General features: G+C 45.7%; 1 protein-coding gene across 2 annotated transcripts in view; it reads right to left on the reverse strand.

Moving 5' to 3' along the window:
- The window catches only part of NOMO1 (NODAL modulator 1), a 68,356-nt gene that overhangs the window by 20,220 nt on the left and 31,171 nt on the right, over positions 1-16,965 (reverse strand). For both annotated transcript variants that reach the window (XM_006892668.1, XM_006892669.1), the window contains 9 exons: positions 16,127-16,258; positions 14,844-14,980; positions 12,894-12,981; positions 9,206-9,269; positions 8,307-8,402; positions 4,315-4,530; positions 4,128-4,210; positions 2,651-2,810; positions 2,370-2,496 (listed from right to left, as the gene is read on the reverse strand). In XM_006892668.1, coding sequence (XP_006892730.1) covers positions 2,370-2,496; positions 2,651-2,810; positions 4,128-4,210; positions 4,315-4,530; positions 8,307-8,402; positions 9,206-9,269; positions 12,894-12,981; positions 14,844-14,980; positions 16,127-16,258 — 1,103 coding nt within the window. The remainder of the gene's footprint in view (positions 1-2,369; positions 2,497-2,650; positions 2,811-4,127; positions 4,211-4,314; positions 4,531-8,306; positions 8,403-9,205; positions 9,270-12,893; positions 12,982-14,843; positions 14,981-16,126; positions 16,259-16,965) is intronic.

Below are 16,965 nucleotides of genomic sequence, written 5' to 3' on the forward strand. Positions count from 1 at the left end.
CCAAATTAAACAAGCTGTAAAGAAGCTCTATGACATTGATGTGGCCAAGGTCAACACTTTGATTAGGCCTGATGGAGAGAAGAAGGCCTATGTTCGACTTGCTCCTGATTACGATGCTTTGGATGTTGCCAACAAAATTGGGATCATCTAAACTGAGTCCAGCGGGCTAATTCTAAATATAAATTTTTCTCACACAAAAAAAAGTAGAATATAAAAGAGTGTCTATAAACTGTGTTATACCAGCTGATAATGATGTCCCCCAAGACTGCAGTCCTGAGCTCCCAGGGGCAGTGATTCATTCGCTCAAAGTAGTTATGGCTCAGAAGTCTTCTCATCTTGCCCCATTTGCCCTACAGTGAGTTCATATAAATGCGTGACTCTAGTTACAGCACATACAGATACACACACAGAGTATGTTAAATCGGTGCAGTGGGTGTTGTCTCAGTGGATATTGTTTTACTCCTAAGTTTAACATAAAAAGCAGTTTCAACCCTCACCTCCTTTCTACTTCCTCAGTGGCTAATGAGACTGAGCCCTTTCTCGATGCTTCTTAGTCATTTGTTTCACTTCTGTGAATTGTCCTTTCATTCTCTTTGATCACCTGGTCCCTTTGTGGATTGCCTTTTTATTACTGATTTGCCACTTTTTGTAAAGTAGGGGCATTACCTATGCTGCAAATAACTCTTCCCAGCCTGGCTGGTTTCTAACTTGGCCTACAATGTGTTCTGAGGTGTAGCCTTTTGAGTTTTGATGGGGTGTGATCTGTTGTTCTTTCCCTTTTGGCCTTCCCTACTGTAAATCCTCAGCCAAGACTCCCCTGACTCGCTTTGTACCTTCCACAGCACGCTGCTTCCCGAAAGGCCCTGAGGAGAGAGACAACAAAACACCACCACAGGGACACTCTGTGTCCTTCAACACAGAACTGACTGAAGGATGAAGATAAAGACACTTTCTCCAGAGGTCCACGCACATTCTAAAGTCAACAGTCTTCAAACTGTGGTGAGTGAAAGAAACAAAGAATGCTAGAAAAGCCCACCAATCTACCGTGACAGGAAGGGAAGCAGATCAATCATCGGCTGGGAATGGTGAGTGGGAGGGGGCAAGAGATAGGAACAACGAGGGGATACAAGGGATCTTTACGGGGTGAAGGACAAGTTCACGGTTTTCACAGTGATGATGTCTCCATGAGTATATGTCAAACCTTATAAGAACTTACGCTGCTATTGTTGTTCCAAGCCGTTGAGTAGACTTTTAATCATTGCGACCCTATGCACCATAGCTCTGAATCCTGTTCTGTCCTGAGCCAACCTCACCATCTCTGACACATCTACCCTTATTAACCCAGAACTGAATACCTGAAGTATTTCTCATTTATTGTATGTCAATTATATTAAAAAAAAAATCTGTTTTAATTAGGTAGGTAGGGCCTTAGAGGGCAGCAGGTTTATGTTCATGGAGGGAAAGCAACTCAGAAAAGGCAGATGAAAATGAAAATTAAAATGGCTACACAGTTCCAAGAACAGGACATGGAGAAACTGTCAGATTCATGTGTGCTGTTCTGTGTAGACTAGTGATAAAATAAAACTTAAAAAAGAAAATGGTTTTAAAAAGGCTGTGTCCCCAGCAACAACAGCAAAGTTCAACAAGACAGCAAATAACAAACGCCGGCGAGGTTATAGCAAGATTGGAACTCTTATTCACAGCTGGTGGGAGTGTTAAATGGTACAGCCACTATGGAAGGTCGTCTGACACTTTCTCAAAAAGTTGAAAACAGAAATACCGTTTGGCTCAGCAATTCCATTGGGAATTACCCTAAAGAAACCAGAGCCATGATTCAAACAGATATATGCACACTCACGTTTACTGCTGCGTTGTTCACAATAGCAAAGAGATGGAAGCAGCCAATCTGCTCCTCAACAAACTAAAGGATAGAAAAACTACAGTACATTCATATAATGGAATATTATGCAGCACTGAAAAATAGTGGATTTGTAAAACTCTACACAATATGGGTGAGCCTGAAAGACATTATGCTAAGTGAAATATCTCAAAAGGATAAATAATGCATAATACCTCTATTGTAAAATAGGACTGACATGGGGGTTGGGAAGAGCATAGAAGAGTGGATAGATAATAAACATGCATTGGAACAGATGAAGGGAAGGACTGTCTGAAAGTAACATATAATTAGACATTATCTGTAGAACAACAATCTGGAACAAGGGGTACATTACAATGTAGGCTGAGGGAGTGGGAAATAATGGGGAGGGAGGAAAATGCACAAAAATGAATGAATGAAAATTCAACCTTTCTGTAAACTTTTGTTAAAATCACAATAAAAACATTCAAAAAAATAAAGGCAGTGTTACCTCAAAGCTTATGCCTGCTAAGGCGTAAGCCTTAAAGTCTCCGACAGTTCCTTCCACAGCAGTCAGCACATAGCCCTCCTTCTGTGAGGTCACAGTATATTCCAGGTCGCTGTGCAAAGGTCCGACACTGCATAAAAGAAAGCAAAACACTCCGGGTGGCTTTGTTTCAAATCTTGGGGGAAAGATCACAGGTCACAAGGAAATCTGGGCTCCCCAGTCTCTTCAGAAGAGCATCAAAAGGCTCCTGGCACCAAGCATCTAATTCTTCCGTGCAGGCTTACCTATAAGCCCCCTTGTCATCAGTGAAGACGGTGATCAGTGGCGAGCTCGCGTCCTTTTCACTAATGACAATCTCAACTCCTTCCAACTCCGGGTGGATCTGGCCTTCTAGAAACAAACCTGCCTTCCCGTGGATCTCAATCAGCTTCCCTGGACAGCTCTCTAATGGGGGGGGGGGGCAGAAGAGAGAGGAACAGGACATAGTTGCAAATGGAGCAAAACCTGGACGGGGGCTTTCTAGGAAAGGGCCTAAAATGGAGACATCGGGAACTGTCTCCCAGTGAAGTCATTCATGGAGCAGACATCAACCTCTCTCTATTCCTAAAAGGCCTTGCTCAACTGACAAGGAATTTCACAAACAAATGTAGCAAATCTTAAATTTAAACTATACCCACACCCTGGTCCTCACAGGGCCACCAACAATGTCCTCCATTTCCATCGAAGCTGATCAACTTTCAAGCCCAGTGACAAGATTTTCCCCACAAAAATGTGAGCACTAGAAAGCCATGGTCTTTCATCTCTCGGCCTCCAAACCCTGACCACGCTGATGCACAAGGCTTAATGAACTTCAGACTTCAGCAGCCGTAAGGCAAATACACCACAGGCCATCGCTTCTCATTACCCATTCTGAAAAAAATACCTGCAGGCCACCCCTATCAAAAATCATACAAATCATAAATAATACAGATACATAAGGAATACAACTTAACAGGGGCCCCTTGATGGCCTACTGGCAAGAGGCTGCACTGCAATTCCAAAGGCATGTGGTTTGAATCCACCAGATGCTCCGCTGGAGAAGGAGGGGCAATCTCCTCCTGTGCCAGTTGGATCCAATCCGATTCAAAGGTACACAACAACAACAACAAAGAAAAACCCACACAAACACACACATAAAAAAAACCAATCCATCTTCACAACTGATGGTTTTTGCTTCATACCTGCCTTCTGGGGTCACCCTGACAAAGAACAAGTCCACTGAGTTGAAACTGACTCATAGCCGACCCTCCGTTACATTTTTAAGACTGTCAAGTAGTCAGAAGTAGATGGCTCAGTCTACGGCCAGACCACACTGAATGCGCCCAACCTTGTCTGATCTTGGAGGCCAAAGCAGGGCCAGGCCTGGTTAGTATGTGGACGGGAGAAGAAGACAGCTCATCATTTTTTTCTGAGGAGCCGCAGGGGGATTCAAACTTCCTCAAAAACACAGCCTTTGTTTAGCACCGTGACTCCCTGAATGCCACCACAGCTCCCATGTCAGAGAAAACCAAGTCCTTTTCCTCAATTCCAAGAACCAATGCCACTTCTATTCACTTCGCCCTTTCATTCATTTATTCCTCCATCAAGTAAACATCTGGGTCCTAAAGGGGATGTAAGAGTGGCTCACAGTGATGACTCCACTCAACCAACACAAAGCAAAGGCTACGGGCAGGTGGAGGGACAGTGACAGCACTGTGCACGTGCTCACGAGCTCATAGTTACCTCCGCTGACGACGGCCTCCATCGAAGGGGGAGAGAAGAGAAGCTCTTTAGACGAGGGTGTAACGGTGATTTTCTCTCCGGACCTAAGAGAATTAATGCTTCAATGTGGCCGGTCCTATCTCACCCAGCAGGCAAAAAACAAGCATCAGCACAGAGGAAATCCTTCCAAAAAACACAGAGCGCTTACCGTGCCCAGTAAGAGAAGTCGTATGAGAAGGGCCCTTGTAACTCATCCACCATCTCCTGCACTGGGGGCTTGGTCTTTCCCTCTTCGCCTTCCACGCTGTTCTTCTCTCTCTCCTGCCTGCGCGTCTCAATCTCGGCCAGCTGCTGCTCCCTCCGCAGCTCCTGCACAGACTTCAGGGGGCCCAACACCAGGGCGGGCTCACTGTCAATGGAAGACCTGGAGGAGAAGGAGGCCCAAATGGACTGGGGCACTCAGCCTTGTCGCCAGCGGGACTCATTTCTACAGGTAGGGACTCACAGGTGAGGCATGGGACACTTTATAATGCTATCAAAGTGGTACCGTCTTCTGCTTTTGATAAACTTATCGTTTGTTTAAAACACTTGTTGGTGATGGTTTTTGTTGTTATTGTTGTTGTTGTTGTTGTGTGCCACGGAGTCAGAACCGACCCAGAGCTGACCCTCCAGCAGGTTTTCAGAAGCTGTAAATCGCACAGGAGGAGATTGCTCATCCTTCCCCCGGGGAGCAGCTGGTGGACTGGAACTGCCTGCCTTTGGGTTGGCAGCACAACTCTTTACCTGCTAGGCCACCAAAGCCTCCTTAGCAATAGTTTGTTATCACTGTTGTTACGTGCCATCAAGTCAGCTACGACTCACTAACAACCGTATGAAGAACGGGTCTGAATCTCGCCTTATCCTGCACCAACCTCACCATCTCCAACACACCTGACCCCACTGCCACAGTCACTGGGCAGTGAACCACTTCCTCCAGGTTCTTCTTCTCCTGCGCTGACCCTCCACTCTCCCAAGCATGATGCCCTTCTCCAAAGACTAGACCCTCCTGCCAGTATGCCCAAAGTGGGAGTATACTATAGATGCCAGCTTTGGTAAAGCTTTGACTGTAGGCCAACTGGATATAAACGTGTCAGTGTTTACATAGGACATGAAGGTCTCTCCATCTTCCCTTCATCCATTCATTAAACATCCACAACACACTATGGTCTGAGGACTGCTCTAAACCCTAGTGATTCAGCAGTAAATAAAACAGAAAAATTCCCTGGTTCTGTGGAACCTACTTTCTAACAAGAAGAGGTAGGTAATAAGTAGAAATGTCAAAGGATAAGCACAACAAAGAAAAAGTAAGCAAGCTAAGAGGAGAGAGCACTGGAGGCATGGGGTCACTATTTGCTATCAGGGGCAGCCAGGTCTCTCTGGTGATGTGATAGTCAAGCAAAGCCCTGAAGGAAGGAAGGGAGAACATGAGCCATGAGCCCGGGGGTCACTTGGATGAAGAGGGTGTCAGGCAAGAGGAGAGCAAGTCAAAGTCCTTGGAGACAAAGCTCCAACGTGTTCAAGGATGGCATGTTCAAGTCCAACACGGTCAAGTCCTTGGAGAAGCTCCAACGTGTTCAAGGGCAGCCAGTAGACCCATGCAGCCTTGAACTAAGTGACCCGTGGAAGGCAGAACATTCAGAGGCCTGAGGGTAGGAGGTGTCCAGCAGACCTACTAACAGACCTTGGATTTCATTCTATCCTGAGCAAGACAAAAAGTCCCTGGAGTTTTGTTTTAAGTAGAGGAATGAGATCATTTATCTGCACTATGAAAGGACGGCTCTGGTTACCATACAGCATTGTTAGGAGATCAAAGCCCAAACAAAGAAACAGCCAGTTAAATTGCTGCAATGACCCAGGCAAGAATCAATGGCGGCCAAAGCCAAGGTATGGCAGCAGAAATGTTAAGAAGACATCTGGGTTATGGAAATATTTTCATTATAAAGACACACGTTTGTTGCTGGACTCACTAGACATAGAGTGCAAAAAAGAAAAAGAGTCTGGAAACAATGAGAAAGATGGGGCTGCCATTTCCCAGACAAGGACCACCGTGAAGGAGCTTTGTGGAGGGCAACAGGCTGAAGTGTGATCTAGCTCACGTGGAGTACGAACTCCCCATTCCAGATCCAAGTGCCTGTGTCCAAACGGAGAGTGAATGTCTTAGCTCCTCCAGCACAAGCAAACAAGCCAAAAGATCTTCTGAGGTTGCCAAACTAAACTGAGGAAGGACTTAAATTAGGCACCATGGAGTCACTACTGGTAAAAATACAGGTTTTCAGTTATAGCAGGAATTGTTCTTTTCTAAGCAGGAAAAAACTTGTAAAAGACTCCACCCCCATGCACACCCATGTTTATCGCAGCTTTGTTCACTATAGCAAAGAGCTACAAACAACCCAAGTGCCCACCAACAAACAAATGGATCGAGAAGCTGTGGTATATTCACACAATGGAATGCTACACTGCATTGAAAAACAAGGAACTCAAGCAATATTATTCAAAATGAATGATCCTGGAGGACATTATGCTGTGTGACATATCTCAGTCACAAAAGGGCAGATACTGCATAGTGCCACTATTGTGAAAAAGGGCTGACATGGGGGTTGGGTGGAGACGGAGAAAGATGGGATAAATTATGTATACTGCATTGAATCAGATGAGGAAGAAAACTGTTTAAAAGGTATAGATGATTAGGTATTATTGTCATGACAGGAGTCCAGAATAAAAGCTGCATAGTGGAGTGGACCTGGGGGAAGGGATTATATAACAAAGGAAGAATTTCTCTTCTACTTTTCAAAGAGAAGAACGAAGTGGAGGGGAAAGTGGGCAGGGAGAAAAGTGCAACAATGAATGAATGGAAATCCAAAGACTGTAAACTTTCATTAAAATTAATAATAATAATAATAAAATTGTAAAAAATAAATAAAAAAGAACCCAGCCCCAGTATAGTGCCTGGCCCAGAGGAGACGCTCGCCAGACCCCTTTCCCCTACAAGGCCAAACTAAAAGCACTTCTCTCCATTGTCCTACTATAGCTACACAGAGGAGTCTCAGTATTTTCAGCACAGACAACTAGATGAACAAATGGATAGAGACTGAAGCAAATCATTCAAAAAAATGTCCATTATTGTGGGGTCAATTCTGACTCCAAGTAACTCCACAGGAAGACCAGAACTGCCCCACAGGTTTCCGAAGCTGTAATCATTCAGAAGCCAGCTCTGCTACAGCTTTCTCCCACAGACAGCAGCTGGGTTCGAACTGCCCATCCTTTCGTCAGCAGCCGAGCGCTTAATCAGTACACCACAAGGGCTCCTTACGATGGACATGGAGCCTGTAAAAGCACCCCTTCAGGGGGAGCTCTGGTGGCCTAGTGGCAAGGAGCTGCAACTACAATCCCAGAGGCACGCGGTTCAAATCCACCAGATGCTCTGCTGGGAAAAGGAGGGACAATCTCCTCCTGTACCAGTCAGATCTGATTTGACGGTACAGTCACACACTCACACACACACAAAAAGCACCCCTTCAATGAAAGCAAGGCGAGGACCAGTTACTCCAATCTCCCTTTCATTTAACAAAGAGCGTCGTGTTTGCGGCTGTTCCTTTCATTTGTGGGGAAAATGAAGAGTGTCTGAGGGCATGCAGCTCGTGGGCCTCACCACCGAGCAGCAGTTCCTCTCAGAGCTGGCATTCTCGGGGACCTGACCCTCAGCAAGGGACTGCCATTCAAACAGCGTCACTCTCATGACCTCTCTTGTATGAGGCACCAGCCCTTCCCCACGCCTTAAAGACACGGTCTGAAAGAAAGTGGGCAATTTTCCTGAATCTGCTAAAGCACTAGCATACAATGCACATGCTCCAGAGTTGAGGGGCTTTTTTTTCATCCTTAGCAAAAGGCAGGAAATGTAAAGAGTTCAGGCAGAAATTTAAGACACTGAAACAGGCTGTGAGGAGGCTCTATCTCATCCACTGTTAATTCCTGACTCTTGAAAGGATCAAGGCTGTTTTGAGTTTAAAGATATGACAAAGAAATAGAAGGAGACAGAAGGTCATTGGCACACACAACTACAGATAAGAAATCAAAAACAATTTATCGAGAGTTTACTAACAAACGGCCCACGCCTTGCCCACCAGCCTCCCCGCTCCTAGCACAAACACACAACAGTCTCACTTGATAGTCACAGTGACATCCATCATTTTGTCAGTGGTAATGGTCCCAAGTACGTGGTGGCGAATGGCTGTTAACGTCAAGATACTCGGTGAAGACCTACGAGGCAAATAAGCGAAAGACAAACAGTGGTGACACCACCGCATTTATTCTCAAAAGGTCATAAGCACACCCTGCACGGGGTACCTTCCTGTCCCTAAAACACGACAGAGCTCTTACCCAGGAAAAAGAGAACTCCCAGAACACACATGGATGGTTTATTGTTTTGTGCGGTTTTTTTAAAATTTTTATTATTTTTGTGTGTATATTGTCAAATTGGATCTGACTGGTACAGGAGAAGACTGTCCTGCCTTCTCCAGCAGAGCACCTGGTGGATTTGAACCATGTGACTCTGGGATTGCAGTGCAGCTTCTTGCTACTAGGCCACCAGAACTCCCTAACAAACATGGATGTTTTAAAGAGTAAACTGAAATTATATGCAAGAACTTTACACTTCCAAGTCCCTGAGAAAGCCACAATATTTTTTTAAAAAATGGTTTCTTTAAAATGCAAAAGCATACCTAAAAACTGAGTTTTGAGACATTTTTCATCAGTGCAGAGATTTAACAAAGATTCTATGTAATCCATCTCAAAAGCACAGCTCTTTATCCTGGGTTTGTAGAATTCTTGGAAAAGAGATCCTATCTCTATTTCTTCAGTCATTTATCCAAGTGTCTTAAAAAATCCTTATCTACAAATTCTTTCTACTCCCTCTCCTGACCTCACTGAGAAAAACAGGAAAATTCCTTTTCTCAGAGAAAGACCCCCCCAAAAAAAACCAAAACACAATCTGATGCAGGCTCACTGTCTTACACGTAACATACCCAAAAGCTGCCAATTTTTAATAACCAGGGCGGGCTTACGTGTCATAGGTGTAGAAAGCTTGTTCAAAGCGGTGACAAGAGCGAGGGGTCACTTTGTACACACCTACAGACAGGAGGCAAAGGTCATTTTGAGTGAATGCTATCAATTACACCAACCAGTTCCAACATTTGAAACCCAAAGGGGGTTCTACTCATTTGTAGATGCACGGCGGATCGCAGAGCTGCAGGAGCAGGCTTGGAAACGCCAGGCAAGCGTCTTCTCCACTGCCTTCAAAGGCCTCCCGCACTGACCCGACCCACTCACGCACACAGCTTTCCACTGCCCATAATCTAACAACTCACAGTCATTTAATCAGCACAGACCCGGCTTCCGGAGTGTGGTGACAGAAGGAACAGAAGGGACATTTCTATCACAAATTAGGCTGAGAGTAATTTTCTACTTAAAAGATGCTGCTTAACAGCTAGAAGCTAAAAAGCTACAGCCTGAACCTTTCTTAGAAATATTCCTCAAAGAGGACAGAGAATAAGAAAGGCCCCTCAGGCTGAGGCATGAACTCACGAATCTACTGTTGGGGTACACTCAGCAGAGGAAGAAACACAATGCTGCCATTTATCTCCCCCATTAGCCAATATTTGCACCAGACTTCCAACAAAAGCCAGAAATGAGTCCAAACCATCACCGCTATTTTCATCACACCGAGTAAGCCCCAGTGCTTGCTGCCACCAGAAAAAACTGTTTGGTTTCTTCAATCGTTTAACAATACTGACTGAGCGCCTGACAGAGGCCAGGTATTATAGAGCTGGTGGTTCACAGAGGGAGAGACATTCAACAGATACAAGGAACCTAACTGTGACAAGCAGTCAGGAAAAGAATCAAAATACACAAAAAGCATAATGAGAGGCTGGAATGACACTGGAGGGCCACCTTGCTCTGGGGTCGTAATATATGAACCCTTCTGAGTGGCTCTGGATTTACAAGCAGAAGGCAGAAGCCAGGGAAGGCTGGGCTATGAACAACATGGCCATCCCTGACTTGCTAACGCTCCTCCCTTGATAACGATGCTGGTTATGTTTACAGCAGCGACGTGCTCAACCTTGGGGAATTATCCAACTGCCCGGGTTCCTTTTACAGCTGGAAGCAAGCAGGTGACACTGTTCAGCCCAAGAAGACAGCAGTTTACAGAAGGAAGGGGCATGGGAAAAGCTGACTCTCCTGCTTCCTGCTCTGAACGTAACAAGGTTTCTTGTTATCAGACAACAGCAGCCATCTGGCAATCATAGAGCAAAAAAATAACAACTGGCAGGCCAAAGACTCGCAGGAGCACCGATGCACGAGCACATCGCATGACCATGCCGAGTCCTTTCCTGTCACTAGGTCGGGTAAGGCTCCTCTTATTGATGACACTCTTGGACAGGTTTTGTGACTCACTATAGAAAGCATCCTAATAGGTAAGTGAAAGCCGTGTGTGTGGGTGTCACTGTCACAGGACAGTGATTGGAGATTAGAGTGTGAAGAGGCAGGAGAAGATTCAGGGTGTTGGGAGCTAGGCGTGGACGTGGCTCATGCCAACCCAAAGGACCATGGTTCAAATTCACCAGCTGTTCACTCCATCGGAGAAAGATGGGCACTGTCCTCCAGAATGGTTAACTGCCTCTGAAAACTTGCTGGAGGGTCACTATGAGTTGGCTCTGATTTAACTGGACATATACATAGGACAATATACAAACACATATCTACAAACATTAAAAAAATACATATATTAAAAAAACCAACTGGATTACGGTAAGAAAACACAGAAATCTCAGAATAAAGATTTTGTAATTTATCTCCAGAACCTAGAAAAGCCACTGAATTATTCATCAGGCAAATGCAAAACAAAACCACCATGAGATAGCAATTCACACCCACCAAGTGCCCATAATAAAAAAGAGACACAATAACCAGTACTGTCAACAAAACTGAGGAGGAATGGGAATTCTCACACATTACTGGTGCAAATGTAAAATGGTGCTGCCTCTTTGGAAAGCAATTTGGTAATTTTCTAAAAAGTCAAACATAAATTTACCATATGGCCAGGCAATTCAACTCCTAGGTGTCAACTCAGAAAAAACCAAAAATGTGTGGAGGGAATCTCAGCACCGCCAGGAAAGAAATTCCAGGAGTGGAGCGTGTCCTTTTGGATTGAAGCTCTGTGCTGGGAAACTCCTCACTGCTGGGGAAAACCAGGATACACAGAGGAGAGGCCTCCACGGAATGCTGGGGCTACAGAAGCTGAAGGAAACAAGGACCCTCCTTCAGAGCCGAGAGAGAGACAGAGAGAGAGAACTTTTCCAAGAGCTGGCTCCCAAAGTTGTATTTATAGACTCTTCACCTCTAAGAGGTTAAGTCTTTGTTAAAGCCAAAGAAGGAAACACATGTGCACACAGACCTGCACATAGATGAACTGAAGGAAAAATGCAGCCTTTCTCTACAATACATATTATCTGGCAAAAAAAGGCAAGAACACCAACAGATAAACCTTAAAATCATTGTGCTCAGAGAAAGCAGCCTGAAATGAAAGACCTCATATTACGTGGAGTCTCTCATTCAAAACTCACTACCAGCCAGCTACTTCCAACTCCCAGGACCTCCATCAGATTTCCATAAATTACATCATAATCATAAATCAATCATAATCCATAAAGCAATCACAAATCCTCTGAGGTGGAGACTGCTCATCTTTCTCCCATGGAGCTGCTGGGGGATTTGAACCATCAGAGAAGCCTCTGGGACAGTGGCACAGCTCACTAAGGACTCCACCAGCAGATCCCTCTACAAAATGCCCAGGAAAGGTAGATGTTTGCAGACAGAAAGCAAATTCATGGCTGTGCAGGACTGAAAGCTGCTCCTCTGTGAACAGGCTGGAACACTGAAAACAGACTGAATGCAGACTGAGGAACTGGCTGCATAACCTGGTAAATTTCTTTTAAAAACCACTGGACTGTTAAAATGGTTGTACTCTATCACTGTCATTGTAGTTGTGTAGCATAGAGTCGGAACCCACCGAAAGCTGACCCTCCGGCAGGTTTTCAAAGGCAGTTAAATCACACAGGAGCAACTTGCTCATCCTTGTCCCATGAAGCAGCAGGTGGCCTCGAACTACATGCCTCTGAGACTGCAGCACACAGCTTCTTGCCGCTAGGCCACCAGAGCTCCCTTAAACCCCAATAAAGTTGTTGAAAGAAAAGTCACTGAAGAAATTTTATCAAAATGGAAAAGGATTCCATTTTTATTTCAAAAAGATGGTGCAGTGGAGAGGTCACCAGTCAATGGTGTGACCTTTTTAAGGCCTAGTGGTCTCTACTCATTACAAGTCCAAGAGATCCAATTGTTGTTATGTACCACTGAGTCAGAACTGACCCACAGCTGACCCCCTAGCAGGTTTTCTGAGGTAGTAAATCATACGGGAGAAGACTTGCTCATCTTTTTCCCACAGAGCAGCTGCAGGATTTGAACTATATACCAATAAGCCACCAGTGCACGTGCCAATCCCCAGTTCTTACCGTTCAGTGAAGAACACTGCCTCTTCAAGAGGAAGGAGGCAGAAAATCAAGAGCACCCTGAACAGAGTCAATGACTGACAGCTTGATGCAGACAGAGTCAGGGTAGAAAAAAGTGTCTCAGCAACCATCCTTTCATGCCTTCCAGTGTTTCCACCCAGCGGCCCATCAATCCTCCTCAACTCACCGGGCTTGGACAGGCAGAAGCGGTTGACTCCTTTGGAGAGGTTATAAATCCCCACGTTCTCGGGTCCATTTCCATCCTGATAAAATTCCTGAGGGACCAAAGCCAAGACGATGACTTACTTGGGTGGTGGGGAGGGATGGCGACACCAAGATGATTAATAATATTTCTGTTTCTGGACCAGTCATCTGTTTTGCCCATTAATCATCTGAGCACTTGGGTGCCACAGGAAAATTAAAAACCTTCAGCAACTCCCAGTAAAAACGTGCTCTCTCACTCAACAATGACTCTTGGTCGAGCACCTGCTGGGTGATGGGCACAGGTCTGGGCCATGGGAGAAAGTGACATGGCTCCTGCCATCAGGGGGCTTCCAGTCTAACAAGAAAGGACAGGAAAGCGCCCGGTCAGCAGATAAAAGAGCTGCTTGCAGGAAGTGGGTAACAAGAGCAATAAAGGAAACAACACAGGGAAGTGGGATAAAGAGGGGACCCTCAGCGGGGGCTACTTGGGTTTGCCCATCTCAGGGCAGGTCTCTCCCGAATAAGTGCTCTGGAATTGTGGCTTAAATGTGAAAAGTCAACTGTGTGGGGGAAAGCAAAGCTTGCCAGGCAACAGGACAAGAGCAAAGCACACAGTGTGCATAGACCCAGAAGAGGGACCAGCATGGGGCACTTAAGGGACTGGAGGAGGTTGTGGGGTCAAGGCGGATCGAGGTGCAGGGTGACTGAGTGGACGGAGGAGTCCGGTGAGAGCCTTGTAGTTCTGGGTAAGGAAACACAGATCGTGTTCCAAGGGGGACAGTTATCCACTGGACAGTTTAAAGGAAAGGAATGGTCTCCTATGGAGGCGGGTTAATTATCATGCAGTCAAGAATTTTCTTACAGGAGATGGATTTATTAGATGTCAATAAATCCATCTCCTGTAAGAAAATTCTTGACTGCATGACAATTAACCCGCCTCCAACAATAAAACTGATGGCTGAGCACCGGGGGTTGGGGGGTGTGTGTGTGTGTGTTTTAAGTAGTGAGAGCAGTCCACAGGCAATGAGTCCTTTTAGTCTGTAATGATCTCTAGCAATCACTTTGTTACTATTTGTCTGTGTTTCCGTTGGGGCCTGGAAATGACATTTGCCACTGTTTGATGTCAAAAAACTTAGGTAACACTTGAGAAGGGGCCTGTGTAGGTGCTCCGTTCTTAAAACCCCTGCCTGTCAGACTACAAAGACTACAGTCAACAAGGGAGTATGATTCTGCCCAGCAGCTCTTTTTTCTGCACTAAAATAAAGAGCAGAAACTCTCCTTCAACTGCACCTTCGAATAAAAGCAGTTAGAAAAGAACCACTATATGTCAAGAGCAGGAAAACAAAGTGGCAGCATGCTTCCATAAAGAGTCCAGCCTTGGAGACCCTGTGAGGCAATGCCACTCTGTCCCACTGGGTCACTAGACACTGGAATCAATTCGTTGGCAATGGCTCGGGGCTCCATCAAGAAACTTTTATATGCTTAAGTGGCTTACTTAACACGTTGTTGCGCACTTTTAAAATTGATGACCATGCTTGGAAACACATTTGCCATCATTTGCGGCAACGTGTTAAACTTCACAGCAAGCCCGAGGCGTGTACTACAGTTCTAATTTTAAATAAGAAAACTGAGGCTCAGAAGCATTACATAAACTTGCCCAAGGTTTCCAAGGCCCGACGTGTGCCTTAACAGCTTCTCCAGATCACGCTCCGAAGCTGGCATTTTATGTGGGACCCGGGATAAGTAACTGTCCAAAATAAAGCTGTCAGTTCACCACAGGATTTTAAATGCTTCCGGATTATGCCTTATGAGGAGAAAGAAGAACTACGATTTGGCTGTGGTTATAATACTCTTGGTAGGCTTGGCCATCTCACTTTCTACAAAACTACCATTCGAGCCTATCAGAGCACCTCTCTGCCCTCTCCCCACCTACCAGGGTGATGGCATGAGACAGGGAGCATCTCAGCATGTAGCCCGTCTGCCTGAACTCGATCGCAGCCACGTCCTCTTCCAGAACCTCCACCTCCAGGCTCTTGTTCTTCCAGCACCAATCCTCATGCATGATGGTGACTGGATGAGCACAAAACACAAAGGCCCTTGAGCACAGAGCAAACAAGCTGCCCCTCCACCTCATCGTGAAAGGTAACGAGACAACAAACTAATACCCAGTAGTGTGGAGATCGACTACAAAAGGAAAATGGAAACTAATGAGATCGTCATTAAAAATCACCAAGAAAGAAATTCAACTGGGTCCTAAAGGCCAGGCTGTAGACAAGATATGCGGGGCCATAACTTTTTCCTGCAAAGGGCCAGAGAATAAGTACTTCAGGCTTTGAGAGCCACAACGTATTGATTATGCAACTCTGCCACCGTTAGCATTCAGTCAGTCAAAGGCAACGTAGAAACCAAAGGGCATGACTGTGTTCTAATAAAACTTTACTTGTAAGAGCAGACAGGTGGCCCTCTGGTCACAGCGGGCTCTCCCCTGACATAGCAGAAAACAGAATTTCTCAAAAGCAACAGTCTCCAAATCATCAACTGCCAGTGGCTCTTCACTGATGGTTGAAAAGGTGAAAGACTGGCAGAAGGTAGCTTCTGAAAAGTGGGGAAAGAACGAATGTTTGTGAGTGACCCCTGCCTACCAGCCCCTGGGCAAAGGCTGCGCCAAGGCGGTAAGGCAATCCATTAGACTTCCACTCTGCAGAAGAGTGCTCTTATTCACTTAAGAGGCTTGCTTAAACGTCATGATAAGCCTGCAAAGTGAATATTAGGGTTTTCATTTTAAATAAGAACTCTGAAGATCAGAAGCGTTATGTGAACTTGCCCAGGACTTCCAACCCATAAGATGTGCCCTACCAGCTTCCCCAAATCACTCTGCAAAGCTGGCATTTTGTGTGCCCTTCTACTTAAAAAGAGGAAATTGAGTCTCAAAGGAGGCAAATAATCTGCCAAGATCACAGAGGCGCTGAGTGACAGAACACATCAGCGGGATTGTTTCTCACTCTGTGGTCCAGCGTTTAGAAAGCAAACGCATGAGCCAGGGCACGTGGCTGTTCTGGTCACAGGGAGCCTGGGTGACAGCGCCTCAACTCCGACATTTCTGCCTAGTGCTACAGGTCAAGGGGCAAAGGAACAGAACAGGTCATTGTGACAGTTTCCAGGCTGGGTTTTAGAGACAGGAAGTGTGGGGCCAGGTGCTGAGCATTCGGTTCTCACTTTTGTATTTTCCGGGGAGCACGCTGTCAAATGTGAAAGTCATCGAGTTGACCTTGCCAGAGAGCTGGAGGCTCCGCTTCTCACCCTGGCGGCTCAGGGACTGCAGGGTCACCAGCAGGTCACCGCAGGTATCTGCAGAGAAAAGACAGGAGGAGGGATTATGGAACTGTAGTCCAGTCACTGGTGGCATCGGACTTCCAACAGACTACAGCACGGGTTCAAGTCTGCAACCTCTCTGTATGCTGATGGCCACCACTGAGCTCCTGAAAAGAGGTGGTGGTGTTCTCTCAACCTAACATACATCAACTTCATTCTAACCATTCTAAGAAGTCTCCCTTCAGCCAAGCCATCAGCACTGAAAGGGGCAGGCAGTTCCCTATTCTCTGCACATCCCTAGGAGAGCGGCAGAAGACAGGAAAAGACAGACAGCATTTCTGAGCAAGATGGTGTAGCCAGGGTGCTCCTGAGAGGGAAGGACAGTGAAACTTTGACTCACATACTTTGATGGTGAAACATAATGTTGTGAGGAGGGGGGTCCTTAGAAAAGGACATCGTGCTTGGAAAAGTGGAGGGGGTCAGCGCCTCAACAAGATGGACTGACACAGTGATTATAACAATGGGCTTCTGTGGGAGAGATGATGAGGACGGCACAGGACAAGACAGGGCCAGATCCATTATTCATAGGGTCACTCTGAGTCACAGTCAACTCGATGGCACCTAACAACTGAATGAGACACACAGAAGACCACAACAATAATAACAGCAAAGAAATCTTAAATGCCTTTGGCTGTGATCCAGGGAATGTTCTAACGGTGAACTAACTCATTTAATCTTCACAA

This window comes from Elephantulus edwardii, unplaced genomic scaffold (genome assembly GCF_000299155.1).
Source record: "Elephantulus edwardii isolate Elephantulus edwardi_28Jun2011 unplaced genomic scaffold, EleEdw1.0 scaffold00117, whole genome shotgun sequence".
Taxonomy (NCBI): domain Eukaryota; kingdom Metazoa; phylum Chordata; class Mammalia; order Macroscelidea; family Macroscelididae; genus Elephantulus; species Elephantulus edwardii.